At 45.3% G+C, this 23,045-nt stretch overlaps 1 protein-coding gene across 2 annotated transcripts; it reads left to right on the forward strand.

Annotated features, from left to right (window-relative positions):
* The first annotated feature begins 30 nt into the window (after positions 1 to 30).
* On the forward strand, positions 31 to 22,865 carry LOC132456261 (ceramide transfer protein-like). Of its 2 annotated transcripts, none has more exons than XM_060050589.1 (18): positions 31 to 691; positions 1,297 to 1,431; positions 5,205 to 5,321; positions 5,596 to 5,661; positions 8,482 to 8,589; positions 10,133 to 10,268; positions 14,555 to 14,638; positions 15,034 to 15,191; positions 17,038 to 17,127; positions 17,262 to 17,348; positions 17,447 to 17,539; positions 17,700 to 17,795; positions 18,144 to 18,276; positions 18,902 to 18,972; positions 19,058 to 19,186; positions 19,583 to 19,712; positions 20,182 to 20,317; positions 20,482 to 22,865. In XM_060050589.1, exons 1-17 carry the CDS (start codon positions 587 to 589, stop codon positions 20,307 to 20,309), a joined length of 1,866 nt encoding a protein of 621 aa, XP_059906572.1. In that variant the 5' UTR covers positions 31 to 586; the 3' UTR covers positions 20,310 to 20,317; positions 20,482 to 22,865. The 2 variants fall into 2 exon arrangements, with proteins under 2 accessions (XP_059906572.1, XP_059906573.1); XM_060050590.1 differs by having other exon boundaries at positions 10,136 to 10,268.
* The last annotated feature ends 180 nt before the right edge of the window (positions 22,866 to 23,045 follow it).

The following is a 23,045-nucleotide window of genomic DNA, read 5'->3' on the forward strand; positions in this document are numbered from 1 at the left end:
ATTAGATGACGTCAGGCAGCAGCCAGCGCCCCTGAGCAGCGCTCCAGTCTGACACACGCGCTCACGGACCACCCGCTGACGTCTCGGGGAACACGGCCATCTGACAGACAGCTGTCACCAGTACGGAACCAGTATAAGTGTCAAAGTAGCGTTATACCAGTGATCCACGGGTCGTTACCTCTATCTGTCGATTGATTTCTGCAAATCATTTTGATATTTCCGTTGACGCACCTGGCAACTTGAACCTCCGTGGGGCTAAAGGTAGAAGGACTGGAGCTGGTGAGGTTGGATTACACTGTTTATCCATGAGACCTGGGATCAATACATAAGGGCTGTAATCAGCATTGACTCGCGTCCACCTGCACCGGCACCGATCTGTGCGGCTGCAGATCGCTGTGTTTTCATCTGGACTGCCATGCCAACACTTCCAGGAGCACTCGGAAATAGTCTTGACCTTACTTCATGGGACTATATTTTGTTTACATCCTCAAACGACTCCCAACACTGAAGGCCGTATGACCAGGGGCTCGACCGCCGTATACCACTCCCAGTTCACCCACTAGTCGACCAGTGAAGTCCTTCAGACATGTCAGACAACCAGAGCTGGAGCTCTTCTGGCTCTGAAGAGGACCTGGAGTTGGACTCGGGGAACCCGGTCGGGGTGGTGGAGTTCAGTGGGATTCTCAGTAAGGTAAGTTTAGATTGTGACCCAGAAACCATCGTGGTCCATTTATGAAGCAAAGGGAGGCATGGAGTATATGGACGGAGTGGGCAAGGACGGTCCCTTCACTTGTTTCACTATATGGAACGTTATGCATTGCACTCCTTGATTATTGAGGATATATTTCATGTTTCTGTCCAATGTATACATAACAACTGTGTATGTAGGCTATATCTGTCACATGCATACATACCGACCCTATAGCTGTCCAATATATAGGCCTACATAAAGTCTATGCGGTTTAAATATTATTCTAGCATCCTCTCCCAGCTCGTTGCATCGGCATGTGACACCTTTACATCTACAGTCAGCCAGATGGCCTCCCCACCCTTCGGTAGTACGGAACCAGTTCATCTCACAAGTGAAATGAACGCAGTTTGCTCACCCAGCGTATTGTGAAATATCTCCCAGGAACCCCACCTGCTCCATTATACTGATTACGGGAAGAAGGGTGACTGTTTAACAAAGCCAGTTTCACCCTGTGAGTCAGGGCTGTTTATGGCTGTAACGGTGATTTCATTTACACGCCGTCATACAACCATGCTAAGCAGGAGATGTGATCTCTGTCTTTCAAGTGGACCAACTACATCCACGGCTGGCAGGACCGGTGGGTGTCGCTGAAGAACAACACGTTGAGTTACTACAAGTCCCAAGATGAGAGAGAGTACGGATGCCGCGGGTCGCTCTGCCTCAGCAAGGCTGTCATCGTGGTAAGCCGGCCAGCGCTGTCATCATCAAATATCGCGATATCACGATATCATCTCGGGATTGTTGGTGAACATTTGTGGTCAACTAGTCACTAGAGGGACAAACATCCTTTGTTTTCATGACGTCATCAATCTATAATTTTTTTTATATCCACAGAGTATTGATATTTTCTTTTTGCTGATGTTGAGTGAATCATTCTCATTATTCATGTTGAGGATAAAAAGGTTCTCGCATCACAATAAAGCTCCGAAATCCAAACTCTCTAAATTAAACTTGACCATTTTAAGTATTATTACAAAGTGAACCACAAAATGATCAGTTCAGTTACTGAATATGACTACTCTTTGACAATAGCCTACACCAAATATATCTTGGAAACCAGGACTGAATCAGTTGGTTTGTGTGGTGGAGACTGCAGTTTATTAGTCACTTCAACACTGTTGTAGTGGTTTTCTCTTCTTTTGACCCAAGATCTCTTCAATGCTTCTTTTTTAATGCTACTGTTACCTCATCATATTATATTGAGGCTAAATGCAGTGCATTTGGCCATACCGCAAGTTGACATGTTTCCAACTAAAATTGAAATCTTTCTTTCAAATATTTTTGAAAAGTTGCAACCAGAACCACATTTTATTATCTAGTAAAATGCATGATCAAAATGACTTAATAGAGCAATTCTTTGAATGGAGCATTTCGTTTTCACTACTTTAGCAATTTGAATGACTGTTCCTGGAAAGCAGTCAGCCAAGCAGTCTGTTGTTTGTTCAGCTTTATCTTAGCCTCTGTAAATATTTATTTTAATTCTGTGCACCCAAAGGCTTCAGACACTTGTTTAATTACTTAGCCAGCGAAAACCCTTATCTGAATACACTGTTGGTCTTGCATTTTTGAATGTCAAGGATGTTCTGACATTCAGCTTTTGTTTTTGGTTATTAGTTGGAGCTACATGCCACAAAACATAAAAAGTACACAAAACACAAAAACCACAATCTCCAGCCATCTGCACAAACTGCTTCACTGGCAAGTAATTTGTAATCAGGCTATTACTATTAGCAACGCTCAGCAGTTCATTCTCCACCCCAAAACCTAATCTCACTGTCAGGTCTGATTCAGAAACAGTGAATCCGTTCACGCTGATTATCCATCCATCTCACTCGTGGTGTATGCCTACAAAGATTGAGTCAATTGAGTCTTGCCGCATTTAAGATCTAAAAATGCCACAAACCAAACCAAAACCCTCTAGCCTGCTCTAAGAACTGTCCCTCTACAATTGTGTTTGCTTTAAAACGGTTGATGTTTAAACCTCATCTCAGCATATGCATCATATAAGAACTAGCATGCTCTTAAGGGGCTGGTACACTGGCCCAACAAACAAATACATCACTCCACATTTCCACATCTCCAATGGTGGTGTTGGCTCTGTCCGATGAACGTTGTTGTTGCTAAACATGTCGTATTTGGAACACATTGCATGTGTTTGTAGGTGTGTGTGTGTGTGTGTGTGTGTGTGTGTGTGTGTGTGTGTGTGTGTGTGTGTGTGTGTGTGTGTGTGTGTGTGTGTGTGTGTGTGTGTGTTACTAAGTGCTTGCTAATGAGGCTTGGGGCACTTGTGTTCATTATTTGGTTAACCATGACATGGTTCCGCACATTTTTAAACCACAACTTGGAAGTGGCCTGTTTATTTTGGTTGCTTGGCAACAATCTACACGTGGGTACACAGTTATTGCATATGCTCTGTTAAACACTCCACACTATGAACTACAAACTATCAAAGTGTTTGTATTCAACATGTGCACAAAAAAAGTGTCCAAAACTGAAGTTACACAGATAAGAGGTGTTGTCTCACTACGAATGGTGGTGAAACTGAGGTTGTGGGGGGAGGAACCAATCAGAAGAACCAATCAGGAGGAAGTAGTGGCCTTCCCCTTTGTGTGTCACTTCCTGTGAAATGGCCCGATAGAGCTGCGTGTCCTGGGCTCTGGGTGCATGTTGGTCACGTGACCAACCCCTCTTCTCTTTCCCTTTGTTTTCCTTTTTCTTCCTGCACTTTACTCTAGTTTCATCATGAACCCTCAAACCGGTTTAGCATCAGCCGTGAGCTGTCAGCCGTTGGTGATGAAAGCCTGGCATCGTGTTCCTCAATTCCTAGAGCTGCTTTCCGCGAAGCCGGTGCACTACCTCTTAGGAAACTGAAAGATCACATTCTAGTTTTCCTAAACTCCCCAGGCCTTGAGTCACACAGATTGTGCGGAAGAATGGAAAAGGATGGATTGATGGATGGTTGTAAAGATGAAAGGTGTTCTGTTTTTTCTGGTGGTTCTACGTGTGGTTCAATGCTGCTGCAGGACTGAATGGCTGGCAAGCCAATTATTTAAGTTTGAGTGAAAGTGGTTCTCTTACTTGGCTTAGTGACCTGGTTAGGCCTTAGTGACCAGTTTACATTTACAAGACATCAATAATGTATGATGACAATGCTTTTATATCCATTAATTATCTTGCAGATGAAATTACTTTCATAAGAATGAAGCCTATACTATAGTTACTAAATGACCTCTACAAATTTTTACTCATACAGCACATGAGCCAAAATAAAGTTATAATCAGCATACCGTATTGTGTGTACCTGAGTCCACCTGTTTTTACTGTAATCTGGGGATGGAAAACAGGGAGGTATTCAATACAGGCTTAGTGTACGCCTTTGTGTGTGTGTGTGTGGGTTTGTTTGTGTGTGTGCGTGTGTGTGTGTCACATGATTATCCGAGCTGGGTCATTTGCTCTGTGTTCGCAGGGTTGTTGATCGTGTCCCTTTGAATACTACCTTACTTAATCTTTTTCTCTCATCTCTTTTTCTCTCGCTGTCTCTCTCTCTCTCTGTCTCTCTTTCGCTCTCTGTCTCTCTGTCTTTCTCTCTCTCATCTCTGTCTCTCACTGTCTCTCTTTCTCTCATCTCTCTTCCTCTGGCTGTCTCTCTCTCTTTCTCAGTCTCTGTCTTTCTCTTGCTGCCTCCCTCTCTCTTTCTCTCTCTGTGTCTGTCTCTCTCATCTCTCTTTTTCTCTCTTATCTCTGGGCTTTTAAACAAAGGTTTGTTACATAGAAAGCAGATGACACACACACATGCTCAGACACACACATATACACAGTCACACAGAAATACACACACACGCACGCACACACACACACACACACACACACACACACACACACACACACACACACACACACACACACACACACACACACACACACACACACACACACACACACACACACACACACACACACACACAAACACACAGGTTTTATTACTGTTTATGCTCGGTCACCATGAAGAGCCCTTAAAAGGGTAAGAATCAGATGGAGTTTATTTGGGCCCCACTACTCAGAAGAGGCTTTGGTTCATCTCTTTAACTTATGGCTGTCATTAGCAGACAGCTTTACCACATTGAAGGGTACCTACCGCATTTGTTTCATTTTCATTTTTACTTTTCAGAGATGAACCAACAGCTGATTCCATATATTACACACACACGTCTGTGTGAGCCCCTAACTCTGAATGCTTGAGTGCAAAGAGCTCAGCATGGAGCACTGCACTAACTCTGAGTCTGGCTGGCCTTTGTGTGCTGCATCAACTAAATCGTGTGTGTGTGTGTGTGTGTGTGTGTGTGTGTGTGTGTGTGTGTGTGTGTGTGTGTGTGTGTGTGTGTGTGTGTGTGTGTGTGTGTGTGTGTGTGTGTGTGTGTGTGTGTGTGTGTGTTTGATGCATTCTATGTTGCAGGCCCATGAGTTTGACGAGTGCCGTCTGGACATCAGCGTGAACGACAGCTTGTGGTACCTGAGGGCCCAGGACCCTGAGCACAGAAACAAATGGATCGACTCCATCGAGGTGCACAGGGTGAGGCCTGCACACACACACACACACACACACACACACACACACACACACACACACACACACACACACACACACACACACACACACACACACACACACACACACACACACACACACACACACACACACACACACACACAGATGCTCATCATGGTTCTGCCTTCTTATTCATGCTATAAATCTTCCTTTGGTAATTTAATTTGTTTGTGTTTGTCGGCATGCAAGTGAGTTTGACATGTGTGTGTGTGTGTGTGTGTGTGTCTTCTCGTCCCAGAGTATCCGAGACGGAAGGAGGGAGAAGGCCGGCCAGGGGACAGTGGCCCTCGTCCCCCCCCTCATGGTAGGGTTGCTCTAGTCTCTTGGACTTTAGACCCCGGAGACCCCCTTTAGATAGGGGAGCCAACATCAAGCCTTGTGTGTGTGTCCCTCCGAGTGTGAGTGTTGTGTATGTGTGCGTGTTCCTCAGTGTGTGTGTTTGAATTCCCCTAGGTGTACGCGTGTATGTTCCTCTGGGGTTGTGTTTGTGGTGGTGTTCCTCTGGTTGGGTGTGTGTTCCTCTGGGTGTCTATGTGTGTTTCTCTGGGTGTGTGTGTTCCTCTCCTCTGGTTGTGTGTGGTGTGTTCCTCTTTGTTTGTGTGTGTGTGTGTGTGTGTGTGTGTGTGTGTGTGTGTGTGTGTGCGTGTGTCTCTGGTTGTGTGTTTTTGGTGTTTGTTCTTTGGGTTGGGTGTGTGCTCCTCTGTGTATGTGTGTGTTTGTGTGTGTGTGTGTGTGTGTGTGTGTGTGTGTGTGTGTGTGTGTGTGTGTGTGTGTGTGTGTGTGTGTGTGTGTGTGTGTGTGTGTGTGTGTGTGTGTGTGTGTGTGTGTGAGAGAGTTTACCTGCTTCTCTGATAAAGCTAGTGGTGCGTCCGCAATCAACACCACTACAGACCACCCCCATTCCCTCGCACTGACCAATGTTGAGCAGGACTATCAGTTCTGATTGACAGTAGAGGGGTCTATCATAAGTCCCTCATTTGTCTTATTATTTATACAAACATACAGAATAGTGCATTAGACAAGAGGTGTCAACATAGACATAGACAAAGGTGACATTTCTTTTGTGGCCTGCCCTGCGGCCCAGAGACGACGTACGCAGGACATGGTAGCTTAGCTCTTTTAGGCTAAGCACGTCTCGCAAGCTCAGGACTGCTCATCCAATTATGGTTCCTGTCCATTGATCACCTGACCCATCTGTAATACGCAGGCAGCAATATATCATCTAGAACAAGGTTCTCCTTTAGCAGAACAATGATCTTGCATTCAAATATATATTGTTATATTACTACAGCGTACTAAAGCTTAGCAACACCATAGTCTTATAATAATACTTAAAAAATAATAGTGGAATACACCCTCAGCACTTGCACAGGTCTCAAATGTTGTGCGAGTGAGGCTGATTTTACACTGTGATGTACCAGGCGAGTTTAACAGCATTACAAATCCTGTAAATGAGTCAGATGGGGAGATCAGGAGGGACTGAGTCATTTCAGTAGAACCCCCCTCCGTTCCCATCTGCACCGTGCCCAGCGGTGACTCACACACACAAACACACACACCCGACTCCCCTCTAACCTGGACTATTACTCAACTACAGACCGCTGTGGAAATCTCCAGGAAAAAATGCAAAACACTCGGTAGTGGATGTTGTCCAGGCTCTTTAGCATGCTAATGCTGAAGCTATTATGACTGCTGTGATGGCAAGCCATGCTTATGTTGTTAAGGCCAATAATCAAACGTGGAAGATGTTTAGCTGTGAGTGTCCAGACCGCAGTAACAACTTTGTTTAACTGGTTGTGTCAGTAACCATTTACTTTTAATCAAATATGGAACTTAAAGACTTTTTCAATCTCCTTCTTTTCACTTCATTGCTTGGAGCAGCATTATTAAAAGTTCCCCTTTCTCTAGCTATAGCTGCAGTCCCTGCTGGTGTCTTCATCCGTAGGGAGTCCCCTCCCTTGGTATAAATTGGGAATATGCTCTTCTTTTGGTTGTCAAACAGCCGCTTGATTAATTGTTTGCTTTTTGCAAAAGCCTCCATGCAAGTATTGCCAGAAGTCTCATTATTAAACACTATTAGCCTTGTTGGTGTGTTCATTGTGTGGGTTTGAATAACTATAGATTCAGTTTGAAACATTAACATAAGGGCTAGTATAAAACGTTTTCAATCGGTCGAATATTACCATGAAAATGGGCTCTGTTTGTTTTGGTTGAGCACTGTTGAAGGCCTTACCGATGGTTATCGGTTTGGGTGACACGGTTCGTTTGGGTATAAGCAGGTTGGCTGAAGGGCAGCAGTAATTAGAACAGGCGCAGTGTTGACTGTTGACCGATAGTTACCCCTGACTGTATCACAAACACCGTGCGATGGGGATTAAGCGGCCTCTATCGGTTGATACAGGGCATTGCTGTTTGGTTTCTCTCCTCTCTGACCCCTCCCATCGACGGCTATTTGCAAAGCAGTCTGTGACGCAAGAGACGGAAAAGGAGACTAGTTTAACAGGAAGTCACCTGATCTCCCCTGCGGTGAAGTCATCTTCCAGTCACGTTATCCATTCTGTCCTGAAGAACATAACATGACAGTGAATCATTCATAGAGGAGTGGCTACACGCAACTATTTGCCTTTTTATTGCAAACAAAACAATGTGTGGTTTAAACGAGGCCACAGATGCCTGAAGCAATGAATAAATTATAATTCTTAAGCAGGGAAACAATCATTGGGTTATTCAATGGTCACTAACTCATTGAACACTATTGTTGTATTAAAACCAAAGACCGTCAGGGAACAATTGTAGCAAGCAGGCAACAACCTCATTGGGATATGGGTTAGTGGGTCAACAGTCGAAGGAATAGAAAAGGCGGGACAAGAGGGGGCTTTAGACTGCAAAGCAGTATAGTGTGTTAACCACAGAGAGCTGCTGTCAGTCATGTGTTCTCACCGTGTGAGAACACATGACTGAATGTAGCCTAGACTGCATTCATTCATCTTGTTCCGTATCTTCAATGAACTGGAAAACATGAGTGCCATAATAGAGATTATGATGACTTTAGGAGGGTTTTTTCATCATGTTCACGCATCTGTTGTACAGATAATAATGTGTGTGTCTTTGCTGCCCCCTGCAGGCCGAGTCCGGCTACGGCTCCGAGTCCAGCCTCCGGCGCCACGGCTCCATGATGTCACTCACCTCCGCCAACAGTGGCGTCTCCTCCACCTCCTCCTCCTCCTTCAAAGTACGCTACCCCCCCCCCCCCCCACCACCCCCATAACCACCAACTCCAGGGCTGGGTTTAGAGGGAGCTTGGGTTGGGCAATAACAGAGCCATTTCCCCCAATGGAAGCTTATCTTAGAGCAGGAAATCTCTTTAGTTTAACTTTAAGTGTTTTCAATTGTCAAAGCACGGCTCACAAGCAATTCAACCCATGCAGACGCTCACACGCCACACTTCGTATTTCTCACGCAGAGAAATTACGAGGATAGTGCCCACCAATTTGCGCCGCTATTTAACAGTGGAACAGGTAAGAATCAAATGGGTGTCCCTATACGTAGGGTAACAAGACGTCCTCTTTTGCCCGGACATGCCCTCTTTCGAGACACTTTGAAAAAAATGTGTGGCGGAATTTCAAAATCGTCCGGGATTTTATTATAGCGTCATACATGGTCACTTTGAACTTGCGTTGCGTTTCTCTGGGTTGTTCACAAACTAGTTAGGCTACGCCCTCCCCTTCTCATTTCTTTTCGCTTTGCATTTGTGGAAGTGAGTAGGGGCAGTGGTTAAGTAGAGCCTTCAGATTGGATGGTTTGACTTATACATAGCTACCGTCATGTTTCGTTTTTGTTTTTTTTACCATTATTGTTTTGTAGGGACAAACATTAACACATTTCTCCTACAGGGGATTGATAAAGTTCTGTCCATTGAACAGAAAGAAACACTTGGTCATACTTTACACACTTTACCACAGCATTGGCCTACTGAATGGCACAGATATATTTTAAGCATTACATTACACTGAATGCCACATAAATATATAATTATGTTTTGCACGTTTGCAACGTTTAAAAGTTCAGGGAAATGTATATGCCTCTACTGTTGTTGCTTAAGCCAATAGCCTTTTGAGGCAGTGTTGTTTCTGAATATTAGTGTTAATGGCCAACAATGCTTACTATCATACGTTAGCCACCATGTCTGTGGACACATTTGTATGCAGTCTCACTCTGAACTCAGTTCAAAACTTGAGAGCCCTGGTCAAAGTGTTGTCCTTACATTGGTTAACAACATAAAAAAAACAACTAACCAGACTCGCAGCAGAGACCTCCTCATGCGATGTAATGTCTTTGAGTGCCGATATGATAAGTATCACTTTTCTGTTAATACTGCCATTAAGTAAATATTAGGATTTTTTGTGTTGTTTAGTGTTAGGGCTGGGGTTCTACAGGTCCACCATTTAAACAGGGTTGCCAACTTTGGGAGTTTGGCTGGAGTGAGACTCTACTAAAAAAATATTTTTTGGTAACCCTAACCCGATAAAAAAAAATAGCTGTTACAGCTGTTGGCCTTAAACTCCTCCTGGTCTATCTATTCATCATAAGGAATTGAGGGGGGACAAAAATGGATTTTGAGTGACACGACAGAGAGTTGGCAACCCTAAATGAATGTGTGTTCTGACCTAAACGGTGTGACGGGCTCCCAGGGCCTGCGGTCGGAGGTGCGTCTGGGCTAATGTCCGGGTGATAATGTCGGTGCCTCCCACCCCCGCTCTGCTCTGGTTCCTCAGAAGGGCCACAGCCTCCGGGAGAAGCTGTCTGAGATGGAGACCTTCAGGGACATCCTGTGCAGGCAGGTGGACACACTGCAGCGATACTTCGATGGATGTGCCGACGTGTCCAGAGACGTCCTGGAGAGGGACAGAGGTAAGGATCACTAGAGGAGGTGTCCTATTGATTAGGTCCTCAGTTATTGATTGGATGATTGGTTATTCCCATGTTGCTGCTCCTTCGGCCCCTTTTGGGGGTCAGAATAGAATCAGGCAGGATGGATAGGTATTGTGGATTGGTTGATTTGTAGAGAACAACAGTTAGTGTCCACACACAGCAGGAGCACTGACCTGAGGTCAGGTCGGGGTCACATGTAACATTTCAACAGTGTTTAGTGTTTAGCTTGAGAGTGGTGGAATGGAGTTGGAAGCCATGTTTTTTTTAATCTGTTGAATGGCTTTCATAATTCACAAAAACTGTAATACATAATAAATAATAATACATTTATAAAATATAAACAGAAAGGAATAAAAAAGCCAACCAATAAAAATCTTTGAAGTGAGGCCATGTTTTTATGTCTTGCATGCTCACCCATATTCACCTAGTGTGCTCTCAGTGTGTAGAGCATCACCATCACATGGTCTCTTTCAGCAGGGGCATGAGGTGTGTGTGTGTGTGTGTGTGTGTGTGTGTGTGTGTGTGTGTGTGTGTGTGTGTGTGTGTGTGTGTGTGTGTGTGTGTGTGTGTGTGTGTGTGTGTGTGTGTGTGTGTGTGTGTGTGTGTGTGTGTGTGTGCGTGCGTGTGTGAATGTCTTTAGGGTGAACGTTATGAGGAGGCTGTGTGTGTGTGTGTGTGTGTGTGTGTGTGTGTGTGTGTGTGTGTGTGTGTGTGTGTGTGTGTGTGTGTGTGTGTGTGTGTGTGTGTGTGTGTGTGTGTGTGTGTGTGTGTGTGTGTGTGTGTGTGTGCGTGCGTGTGTGAATGTCTTTAGGGTGAACGTTATGAGGAGGCTATGTGTGTGTGGGTGTGTGTGTGTGGGACTTTAGGGTTAAAGGCCCACTATGCAACTTCGGGCATTTCTTCGCTGTTTTCTTGGTTTTGGCACACACATTTCTCTACACAGTGCCCCCTACAGCTTCGTAGTAGATATTTTACAACACTGTCGTAACAACTAGCGGTGGATTCAATGAATCGTTTCCGTGACCCAGTTCGCATGACTCGTCGTTCGCGAATCGTTCGTTCGTTCAGTCGAGTTTCCGATAGCACTAACTCCACTGAGTCTGACTGACTCAGCTGAGAACCGTGCAATGGGGTCCATTCCATGATGCGATTTACCGCTACCGGAAACCAGGCTGAACGAACATACGATTCGTGAACGACTCCTCCCAGTTCAGTCGAGTTTCCGGTGAATCGATTCACCGGAAACTGGATGAGTCGTTCGCGATTCAGCCTAGTTTCCGGTAACGGTGAATCGCATCATGGAATGCACGCCATAGCACGGTTCTCAGCTGAGTCAGTGAGACTCAGTGGAGTTAGTGCTACCGGAAACTCGTTCGTTCGTTCAGTCGAGTTTCCGGTGAATCGAATGGTGAACGAGACGACCGAATGAACGAGAGAGACGAACCGGTTCGGGTCGTTCGTTCTAAAGACTCGTTCATTCGAACCGGTTCGCGAACGAACGAGCCAACACTAGTAACAACTCGTTGACGACCCTTCCCCATGCACTTCTACGCGAGCCATGTGCATTTGTTTTCAAAGAAGCCGGCGAATGCGTGGAGCCATGTCCGAAGTAGATGTTCATAAAGTGTAGGCAAGGTTATACATTTTATGTTTCATAAAATGGTGTATTTGTATTGCAATAAACATAAATCCATCCTTTTTTATAGTTGACGGGGAGAATTTATATCCTAGATTATAATTGTTTTATCTTAGGTTGAACAGAACAATCAGTGTAAGAGTGTTGGCCAACATAATAATCTAAATAAACAAGAACCTGGATTCGGGGATTCAGTCTGTATCTGGGGGACGAGACAGACGAACAGCAAAACACCCATGGAAACAAAGGTGTTTATATGGTTGCAACCAAGCAAGCTAGAAACATACAGGGCTCACAACAAAACGGTCGAGAAAACAATTTTTACAGGGCTCACAACAAAATGGTTGAGCAAACACATTTGTATAGAGACTATCAACATCAAGAATACCACGAAGACAAAGTTCACCCAAGGGTACTTTCAATTTCAAAAGCAACACGGCCAAGTCGGCGTCTGATTTGCAGTCTTCTTTTTCTTTCAGTTCACGCTATTCCTGAAAAGCTTGCCCAACGTTTACTCGTGTCTGGCCTCTCTGTCGGTCAGTCTCCCTTTTCTCTTCTTCTGTTCCTCCGACATTGGATTTCTCTGTCTCTTTTTAGTCGGCTGATCTATGATGAATGTAACAATCCCTTAGTTACTTGTGTTTATATCGAGCCGGTTCCGTGTTTGGGGGTCTGTGCCGTAAAGCAATTCGTTACATTGCGAGACCCGAGACTCCCGCGAGAGTGGGCGGCGGGTCGCCGGCAGAAACATATTCCTTTTCTCCGCCAAGATGCGCAAGGGGGAGTCGAAACAACGAACAATCGAACAAAAATGTATAATAGAACCATCGCAATGACTCCTAGCCTGTTATATTAAGGTAAATCAAGCCAAAAAAGTTGCATAGTTCCCCTTTCACTCGTGTCTGATCTCTTTTCTGGTCCATTCTTCTTTTGTTCCACCGACAGTCGCCTCTTGGGTCCCTTATCAGTCGATTGATCCATGATGAATGCAACAATTGCCTCGCAACTGGCTGTTTATATCTAGCCGGTGCCATGTTTGGGTGTGTGTCTGTGCCGTAAAGCATTTTCGAAACTACAATCTGACTACATTTTCGAGGCGCGATATGATACTTCCGCTGCGTCACATCCGGATTGTGTCGGTCCGAACAGAGCAAGTTGCATACGCGCTTTTTCCTTGGAGAGGTGACATGGGGCAATGACACACCCACCAAACGACCCAGAAATGGTTGCAGAACCATCAGAATAACTAAGTTGCATAGTGGGCCTTTAACACTGTGAGGAGGCTATTTGGGTGTGTGTGTGTGTGTGTCTTTAGGGTAATGCTGAGAGGAGGCTATGTGTGTGTGTGTGTGTGTGTGTGTGTGTGTGTGTGTGTGTGTGTGTGTGTGTGTGTGTGTGTGTGTGTGTTTTTTAGAGTAAAGCTATGTGTGTGTGTGTCCTTAGGGAAAATATGTGTACGTCTTTAGGGTGTACACTTAGGAGGCTAAGCCATAACAGCCCTCCGCATTTTCCTCTGCTATGCGTTCATGTGTCTTTACGTAAAATATGTTGGCGACAGGACTGGCATGCCACACAAAATGCCTTCCCTTCTCTTCAGCAGCAGTGCTCGTCTCATCGCTCATATAAAGACTGAATTAAACAGGATTTAACAGGCTTGTTTTAAGGGTGCTGCGTTCATTTACCTGGGTACTACCGCCCTGTCAGAATAGGAAATGTGCCGCCTCCACCATGGTGCAATGCAACAACACGGGTCGTGCATGTCAGTGGAAGCTAGTGAAGGAAACACGTACTGACAACAGACACTGACAGTCAGTAGCCCTGTGTCATCAGGACGGCCCAAACGTTTCTCACCCAATGCCGAGCAGAATCAGGACACATGTCTGTTGTAGCGTGTTGTGCGTTTAGGATAAACACATCTACACAGCCTTGTTTGGAATGTATGTTTGTGGCCTCTTGACCGTTGACTAAGAAAGCAGTCATTCTGACCCCTCTCTTTCTCGGTCGCTCTAGCTCTCCCACTCGCTCTCGCTCTCTCACTCTCTCTCTCTCTCTCTCTCTCGCTCGCTCTCCTGTTCATTCTTGGCCTGCCCACAGCTTGTTGTTTTGTCGCTTTACTGGCTTGCTGGCATATGAGCAGCGAGAATGAAGCCATGCCTTTGTTTCTTACATGCAACCCCCCCCAACCACACACACACACACTCACACACACAGACCAACCTCTACTCCATATCCCCTGCTCTCTCTCGCCCTCCCTCTCTTTCACTCTTCCTCTCCCGTGTTACAGCTCTCTCCCCTCTTTCGAAATCGGTGTGCCTTTCTGTCTCTCTCTCTCTCTCTCTCTCTCTCTCTCTCTCTCTCTCTCTCTCTCTCTCTCTCTCTCTCTCTCTCTCTCTCTCTCTCTCTCTCTCTCTCTCTGTGTCCTGGAGATGACACTGGTCTATTGTTGTGTGGGTCATTCGGTCCGTCGCTCTGGGTCCTGCGGTCGAGTCTCTTGCAGTGGTCGCTACATGCCACCTACACCGAGCGGCCCCCGGCAACAGGCCCTCGGCAACCGGCCCTTGCCGTAACAACAGACCGGCCTGACTGGCGCTCTTCTTCCTGCTAACCTTTCCCTCTGTTCATCTCTCAGTGGTGGAGGAGGATGAGGATGACTTCCCAAGCCCTCGGACGAGTGGAGAGTTAGTGCACAACAACAATGGCAGCAAGGAAAAGTGTGAGTATTTGAGCTGGGAAGGAGATAAGGAGTTCTGGAGGGTTTTCCGTAGCCATGTTTTTTTAAATGTGAAAAATGCCGCACAAAAGTTATTTTATTTTAACTAGGGCTGCATATAATCTCTGATTTTCTTTGTATGGCGGATATTCAATCGCTTATATTTCTTCTCGATTCAACGGTCATAAAGAAAGAAAGAAAGTGAACTTTATTTATGTATAAGATTTACATTTCTGAAGATACAGGGAGCAGGTTTTTCTACTAATGCTAAAAGTTATTTCACAAGCAAAATATTGATTATCAAATGAAAAACTAAATGATCAATCATCTGAGAGTCTGAGAGTAAGTTAGTTCGATTTTCTCCTCACTCTCTTCTGTTGGGGAACCTTATCCCTCAGTGTTCCAGCCTGTGAGTCCCAAGGGGGTGAATGGCATAGACTTCAAAGGCGAAGCCATCACATTCAAAGCCACCACGGCTGGTATCCTGGCCACCCTGTCCCACTGCATCGAGCTCATGGTCAAGAGGGAGGACAGCTGGCAGAAGAGACTCGACAAGGTAGGGACACACTGAACAGCCTCACATCGCTGTAGTTACTCTGCAATCTTACTGAAATATTGATTATTAGCTTTGGATAAAAAACCATTGAGGACACAGAGAAGTTGTTGTTGTTGGAGATGTTTTCAGTTGGTCCACGTTTTCCATACTGTTGTATTAAGGGCAGCATGGGGTCCATGCTTCCTTAAAGCCTCCTGCACCTTGCTGGAGGCATGACCTCCACTCTTTGGGATAGCAGCAACCTCCATGAAGTTCAAGTGGATCGCAGTTCATTAGACCTTTTTCTTTTTGTTTCCAAGTTTCAAGTTTCCAAGTTTTATTGGTCACATGTTTGCAAAAATAACGTTTTACATACAGTGAAATTAAAAGGGGTCACCACTCTGTCATTCATTGTGCATATTACTGGAACCTGAATAAATAATAGATAATAGTAATTTAAAAACCGACGTCCCTTAATGAGGTGATGCTATAAAAACAGTCATTAAAAAAAATAAAAAAGTGGTATAGAAATATAAAAGTGCATAGAAAGTGGTGCAGAAAGTGCAAGAGTGCCAGTTATAGTCCAACGGAGTTAAGCAGTCTAACTGCCTGCAGAAAGAAACTCCTCCTCAGTCTCTCTGTCCGAGCTGGCAGCGTAGACGTCTGCCTGACTGCAGCAGGGTGAAGAGGCCAGCATGTGGGTGAGAGGCGCCTTGCCTGATTTTCCTGGCTCTTGCCCTCACCCTCTTGCTGTATGTATATTCGAGGGAGGGGAGGGGTAATCTAGAAGGTCCTCAGGATGGAGGGGGAGACCTTGTAATTCCTCAGCCGCCGAAGGGAGTACAGCCGCTGCCTTGACTTGGAAACCAGGTGTGTGTGGAAAGACCATGAGAGATCCTGAGTGAGGTGCACCCCCAGATACCTGTGGAGAGGGTCCCCCATAAACTGGGGACCCTCTCCACAGGTTCCCCACTAATGATGATGAGTGGGGTGAGCCCACTGCCCTGCTTCCTCTGGAAATCGACCACCATTTCCTTAGTTTTGTTGATATTTAGGGCCAGGTTGTTGGTCTGACACCACAGTACCAGGTCTGCCACTTGGTTCAGATAGCCCTGCTCGTTGTTGCCAGTGATGAGACCCAGCACCACGGTGTCATCAGCAAACTTGATGTGTCATGCGTGTAGATGTTGAAGAGCAGTAGACTCAGAACGCACCCCTGGGAGGTACCCGTGTTGAGGATCAGGGGTCCTGACATTACACCTGCCCCTACTCTGACCACCTGGGGGCGATCAGTGAGGAAGCTGAGCACCCAGTTACATATTTGGGTGTTGATTCCCAGCGACCTCATCTTCTGGATCAGGCGAGAGGGAATTATGGTATTGAATGCCGAGCTGTAATCTATAAACAGCATTCTAACATAATTCCCTCTCCCCTCATCATGGTGGGTCAGAGAGGTGTGTAAGAGATTGCAAATGGCATCATCCCTGCTCCTGTTTTCCCTGTACGCAAACTGGAGGGTGTCAAATGAGCTGGGCAGGGAGGAACTGATGCAATTCTTTATCAGCTTCTCAAAACATTTCACCACTGCTGATGTCAGGGCCACAGGACGATAATCATTCATGCACGATGGGGTATTTTTCTTTGGCACAGGGATAATGACAGACTGTTTGAAGCAAGATGGAACGAAAGCTTGGGCCAGGGATGTGTAAAAGATTTTAGAAAACACTGGAGCTAGTTGGTTTGCACAGGATTTTAAGACTTTCCCATGAATCTGGTCCGGCCCTGCAGCCTTTTTCCCATTCACGCCCTTGAAGACCCTCCTCACATCACTCTCAGTGACAATGAATGGGGTCTCCCTTCCTTGCAGGAGATGGAGAAGAGACGTCGCATCGAAGGCGGCTACAAGTCGACGCTCAATGACCTGAAGAAATCCCACTACAGAGGTCCCGACTACGAGGTGAGGCAGGGGTGCTCATGTCTTCTTCTTCTTCTTCATCATCATCATCGTCGTCATCATCATCGTCATCATCATCATCATCATCATCACTGTCACCATCCCTGTGCTAATGACCCCCCCCCCCCCTCTGACAGGAGGGTCCCAACAGCCTCATCAATGATGATGAGTTTTTTGATGCAGTCGAAGCGGCACTGGACAGGCAGGACCTGATGGAGGAGCAGGTGAATGGAGACACGGCGAGATCACGCTCAATTTAAACTCATTATACCCTGCACACACGAGGTACAGAGCAGAACGTGACTGTGTTTACTGTTGACAGTCTCATTGTGAGAAGACCAGGCTACATAGGTCCATCCCAGTTCCCTCTGAGGACCTCTACTCATCCACTGGTTCCCATCGCTACTCTGACAAGGTATTCCCAGGTCCTGATGGTTTAAGTTAACGCCGTGGTCCATTTCTGTCCTCCTGTTCCTTGTTATGATTTCATCCATTTGCTTTCACAACTGTTCTAACCTCTGTCGATCTCTCCTGTCTCCCCCGTTCTCTCTTGTCTCGGTGGTCTCGTCTTCCAGGTGGAGGAGATGGTGCAGAACCACATGACCTACTCCCTCCAGGACATGGGCGGGGACGCCAACTGGCAGCTGGTGGTGGAGGAGGGGGAGATGAAGGTGTGTAGAAAAGTCTTGTCAGTATTTGTGGGATAGTGTCACGGCGAGGCCTGTGTCCCAGCCCAAAGGCTCCGGGTTCGATGCCCAAGTCTGCAGTCTAGCCGTAGCCCTCATGTAGCAGGATGACCTCTAACCCCAATATGCTCCTAATGACGTGTGTCTGAACTTAGTTCAAGTTGCTTTGGATAAAATAATCTGTTAAACTATCGAAAACAGACCGCAATGGTACATTTTTAATATTACAATATATTTTTAAGAACACGCATTTCATCGACAAAAAACATTGTAGAATCGTATGAATTGACTAATTTGTGTGCGTGTCTGGTTGTGCGTGTGTGCGTGTTTCAGGTGTACAGGAGGGAGGTTGAGGAGAACGGTATTGTGCTGGACCCTCTGAAGGCAACTCACTCCGTCAAGGGTGTGACCGGCCACGAAGTCTGCAACTACTTCTGGGACACAGCCTACCGCAACGACTGGGAGAGTATGTATGCCCACCACCTCTGTTACGATGACCGCGCTTTGTAATGCCCCAAAAAGGATTTCTGATGACTTTGCTGACACTTGGGGTGTCTCCATTGCTACGACCCATTTGGGATTATTATTGAGTAGCGTTGTCGTGTATGAGACGGTGCGGGGGACATTTGGATCTCTGTCTGGCCAGTGGTGGATTCGGATGTCTGTGTCACGATAGAGGGTTCCGCTTCTAACTCTCAGGGGCAAGGTTATCGAAACAAACCGACGGCTCGATGGAATCTGGCCTCTGTCCAAAATCGGCCTTGGTGTGATTCAAATTAATGAATTTTGCCAAAAGAAAATAACTACTGACTCCTGATACAATGAAATACTGGCCACCGTAGTGGTTGGAAAGGGAGGGGAAGCTATTCAGGTGGTGGCCATCGGCAACCTCACCGCTAGTTGGTACTAAACTACATACTGTACCTTCAGCTAAGATTATGGTGTTCATGTTAACTAAGGTATTAATTGATACATGACTAAACCTAATCTTAACCCTAACCCCTAAGCTAATACCATATTATAATGGTTCATTAATGGTTAATCAATGTTTTCTTATCGTTAATGTTACCATTGCGTTTATTACCTTTTAGCAACCATCGAGAACTTCAACGTGGTGGAGACCTTATCCGAGAACGCCATCATCGTCTTCCAAGCCCACAAGGTAAGACTTACTCACGCGTTCACGATCCAGATGTGTCCCAGATAATCGCTAAACGCTGACTAATAACCTCATGGCCTCGTTGTAGCGCGTGTGGCCCGCCTCCCAGCGCGACGTCCTGTATCTGTCCGCCATGAGGAAGATTCCGGCGCACAACGAGAACGACCCCGACACCTGGCTGGTGTGTAACTTCTCGGTGGACCACGAGAACGCGCAGGTAGGTCTTGAAAATACACACACTTACACATCGGGAGGTAGAGCGGGTTGGCTGGTAACCGGAAGGTTGCTAGTTTGATCCCCGGCTCCTCCTAGCTAAATGGCGAGTTGTCCCTGAGCAAGACACCTCACCCTGAATGACCCTGACGACCAGGCTGTCTGCCTGCAAGGCTGACACCGCCGTCGGTGTGTGGTTCGTGCATGAATGGGTGAATGTTAGGCAATGTAAAGCCTTTTGAGTGGCCACTGGTTAAAGAAGCGCGGTACAAATGCAGTCCATTTACCATCTAACATGCATACACAGGAGACTCAGAGACAAATTCAGAGATTCACAAATTTTAAAAAGTGTGCTGCAGCATCAGGCTCTGACCCGGCCCTCTCTCTCGGCCCTCCGCAGCCGTCCAGCAGGTGTGTCCGGGCAAAAATCAACATCGGCCTGATCTGCCAGACCCTGGTGAGCCCGCCAGAGGGAGACAAGGAGATCAGCAGAGACAACCTGGTGTGTAAGATCACATACGTCGCCAATGGTAAGGATCAATCCATCTGATTATAGATATATCTGTATTATATCCCCATTAGTGCGATATCATACTCTGATTATTGACCACCACTACGAGTTTGTTTACTTGTTGTGGAAGTAACAAAGACGTCAACGCAGATTCATAAGTTATCTACAACATATATTATATAGTATATTATATAGATATAGAGCTCCGGGGGTTCGCAAACGGCAACAATAACTTTCTCTTTCACGCTGATTGGCCTCACAACCAAGTATCACGCGAAATTATTATTAAATTCAAATATTTTAACTCGAGGGAAGTGTTTGCACGGGTAGAAACATGCGAAAACCTGCGTGAACCAAGATTTCTGTTATTTTTTTCTCTAAACGCGTGTTTGCATTGACTTTTCTTGGATTCACGCTGCCCCTTGGCGCGACGCGTTGGCGCGATGCATTAGCGTGCTGTCTGACGTCCATCTTGTCTCCCTGTGTAGTGAACCCCGGGGGCTGGGCTCCGGCCTCGGTCCTGAGGGCGGTGGCCAAGAGGGAGTACCCCAAGTTCCTCAAGCGCTTCACCTCCTACGTGCAGGAGAAAACCGCTGGAAAGCCCATACTTTTTTAAGGATAAAGGTACAAATATGAAATAAAAATATAAAAACAGAAAGCACAAACTCATACAATATTAAATTGTACACAGATGGTCTACATTAGCGGACATTCAAACTTTACATGCCATTTTGTGTATTCACACAGTTCAAATCGCTTATCGGAGTTATTGTGTGTCCTCTCTGCAGTGTACCTCACCCTGCAGGGAAACTGAAGTGGAACCCAAGCTCCGAGCTGAGATAAATGAAGCCACGCTCCCGCCATGCTACCTCGCTAGGTAGTTTCTACTCCCTTTAGCTTTAGCGTAGCATCCTTGCTACTTGTTAGAGGTTCTTGTTATTCTCCGTGGCTACAGTGAACGTCCTTTGGGAGGAAGGCTGCACCTCAGTCACGCTCTGATGGGTACTTTTGCACAGGAAATGACTTGTCTTCCCCCATTGCTACTTTTTTCTAAATGAGTCATCATATGGGAATAATTAGTCTTGGATTACGTGTTCGTTTATGCATTTAGGCTTGATAGCGTCGCATTGTTTCTTGGTGGGGGGATATTAGTTTGGATAAATTATAGTATGAGCAGTGGAGGTTAGAAGACACTTTAGACATTCAAGGCAATACTATGCAAGCTGCCGTGGAGTTGCAAAAGACTGCTCTTTAATAGCTGCCTACACACTATCTCCTTTGAATTGTCCCACAAATCCCCCATCATTCTCTACTGAATGATGGATAAAGCATTTCATTTGAGCATCTCGTTATTTCATCGTTATTTCAAGACACATGGTCTCTATGGGGTGTCCGATTATATATTTTTTATCAATAGCTTTTTATATAATGCTGCTAATTTTAGCCTACAACTAAATGTAAAACGGGGTGAAATAGTATTTTTAATTCAAAGGAACAAGTGGAGAGGGAGGTCGTCAGTGGATGGCCTCCGATGACACCAGGCTTGAGCTTTAACCCTTTTTAGTCCTTCTGGTGAAAACACCGCTTATATGGTACTGATGGAAGGAGGTTATGTTTTATAAGATATTTAATGTACAATAGATATATCTTGTATGTACTGCTTGGCTTGTTTATTTTATTGCTGATGTTGCGACAACATGGCATGGCTACGATCATGTTGTTTTTGTGTTTCTATTAGTTTGTGGTCACTCGCAGTCTACGTTCGCTTTGTGTAAGAATTGACAAGAAATGCCTTAGAATTACAAAACGCTTTAGGATGAGAAAGCTTTAGAAAGTGCCTAATGGCCATTTACTCAACACTGGCTAGTCGAGATATACTGTCAACAAATCTAAAACTTACCATACACACAAACACGGATGACGTTTACGTTCAGTCAGTCCGTGGTTCAGAGTTCCCCACAGTTCGTGTTCTCCAGGACTATGGTGTCCTTCAGTTTTTTGGGTAGTCTTTGTTTTTACAAAAACGCTACATTGTAGTATCCTAGAGACCTCAAATGAATCTCAAGTTTGGCATGAAGTCATGAAAAAAGAATGTGTGCAAACTGTAGTCATGTAATGCCCGGGTTAATTTATATTTAAGAAGCAATATGTCAACAAACTTAGGAGTCATGGTGCTCAACAGTGGATATTTTCTTCCACTCCTCTCTTGCGTTTCACAAGCATTCTTAACAATTAGCTTCTGAATCTGGCTTGTAATGCACGTTAACACCGAATGAAGCCACTACTTCGCTCATTAGCGTTCTGCAAGTGTTAATTAGCAAGTTTGAGCTTGATGGGAACCACTATTACCGGGGCTTTTACCATGATTTAACCTTTAAAAGGCCCCGTTTGGATACTCGTTATGTTGAGCATTGTCCCTAAACAATGCTATGATACAACTTCAATCAAAACAGGTCAATAACCTTTTTTTTTTTTTCAGCTGGTACTTTTTATGCTTTACTGAATTTAGCCACTTTTTTTCCGCACTACCATGTTTGTAGTCAATGTAAATTTATTTAGTGATGCATTTCATACTCTGAAATTTTCCAATTCATGATCTTGATTTGTGTCCATGTCCTTCGATCTGCTGAACAGCTTTTTTTCCCATTGATTTATTGTAAACCCTAAGATCCTGGTAGAGGATCCTTGGGTCGGGGGGGGGGGGGGGGGGGGGTCAGGGTGGGGCCGCGCGGGGGTGTATGATACCCGGCTGTATGCCAGGAGGACGCCCCAGCACTGAACCGATACACGACTCCTCTGGAGCTTAAACCCTGAATGTAGTAATAGGGGAGAAATCCTGTAAATGGACGGTTACACTAATGCTGTTGGGAAAACACAGCTGAGAAAATGCGACACAGCCCTGTGTTTAGAAGGAGCAATGAATGTAAGGACGGCAATAAAGATTCATTTCAACACTTTGGACTAGTGTTTTGACAACAAAATCACAAAACGCATCAAATAACTGGCACAATGAAACCCAATTTAGGAACGGAATAAAAGCTTAACATTACATTTTAATCTGCAATTGTATTGTAGCATGCTTGTTTTACAATTAAGGCCCCTTTAGATATGTACAGATTCTATTCATGAAATCAGAATACACTCAATAAATAAAAAATACCCTTCCAACATTTTTACATTACTCTGTACAGCTGTTCATTAAGTTAATATGGCTCTATGTGTTTTGACTCTGGGTTGACAGAGTAGTGAAATGAGTTGAGATATCACAAAAGTCAGAAAATGTTGGCTTTGCTCATTGGGCATTTTCCATAGACACACCAATTACATACATACTCCTTTAGGTAACACTCAA

This window comes from Gadus macrocephalus, chromosome 4, assembly GCF_031168955.1.
Source record: "Gadus macrocephalus chromosome 4, ASM3116895v1".
Classification (NCBI taxonomy): Eukaryota; Metazoa; Chordata; class Actinopteri; order Gadiformes; family Gadidae; genus Gadus; species Gadus macrocephalus.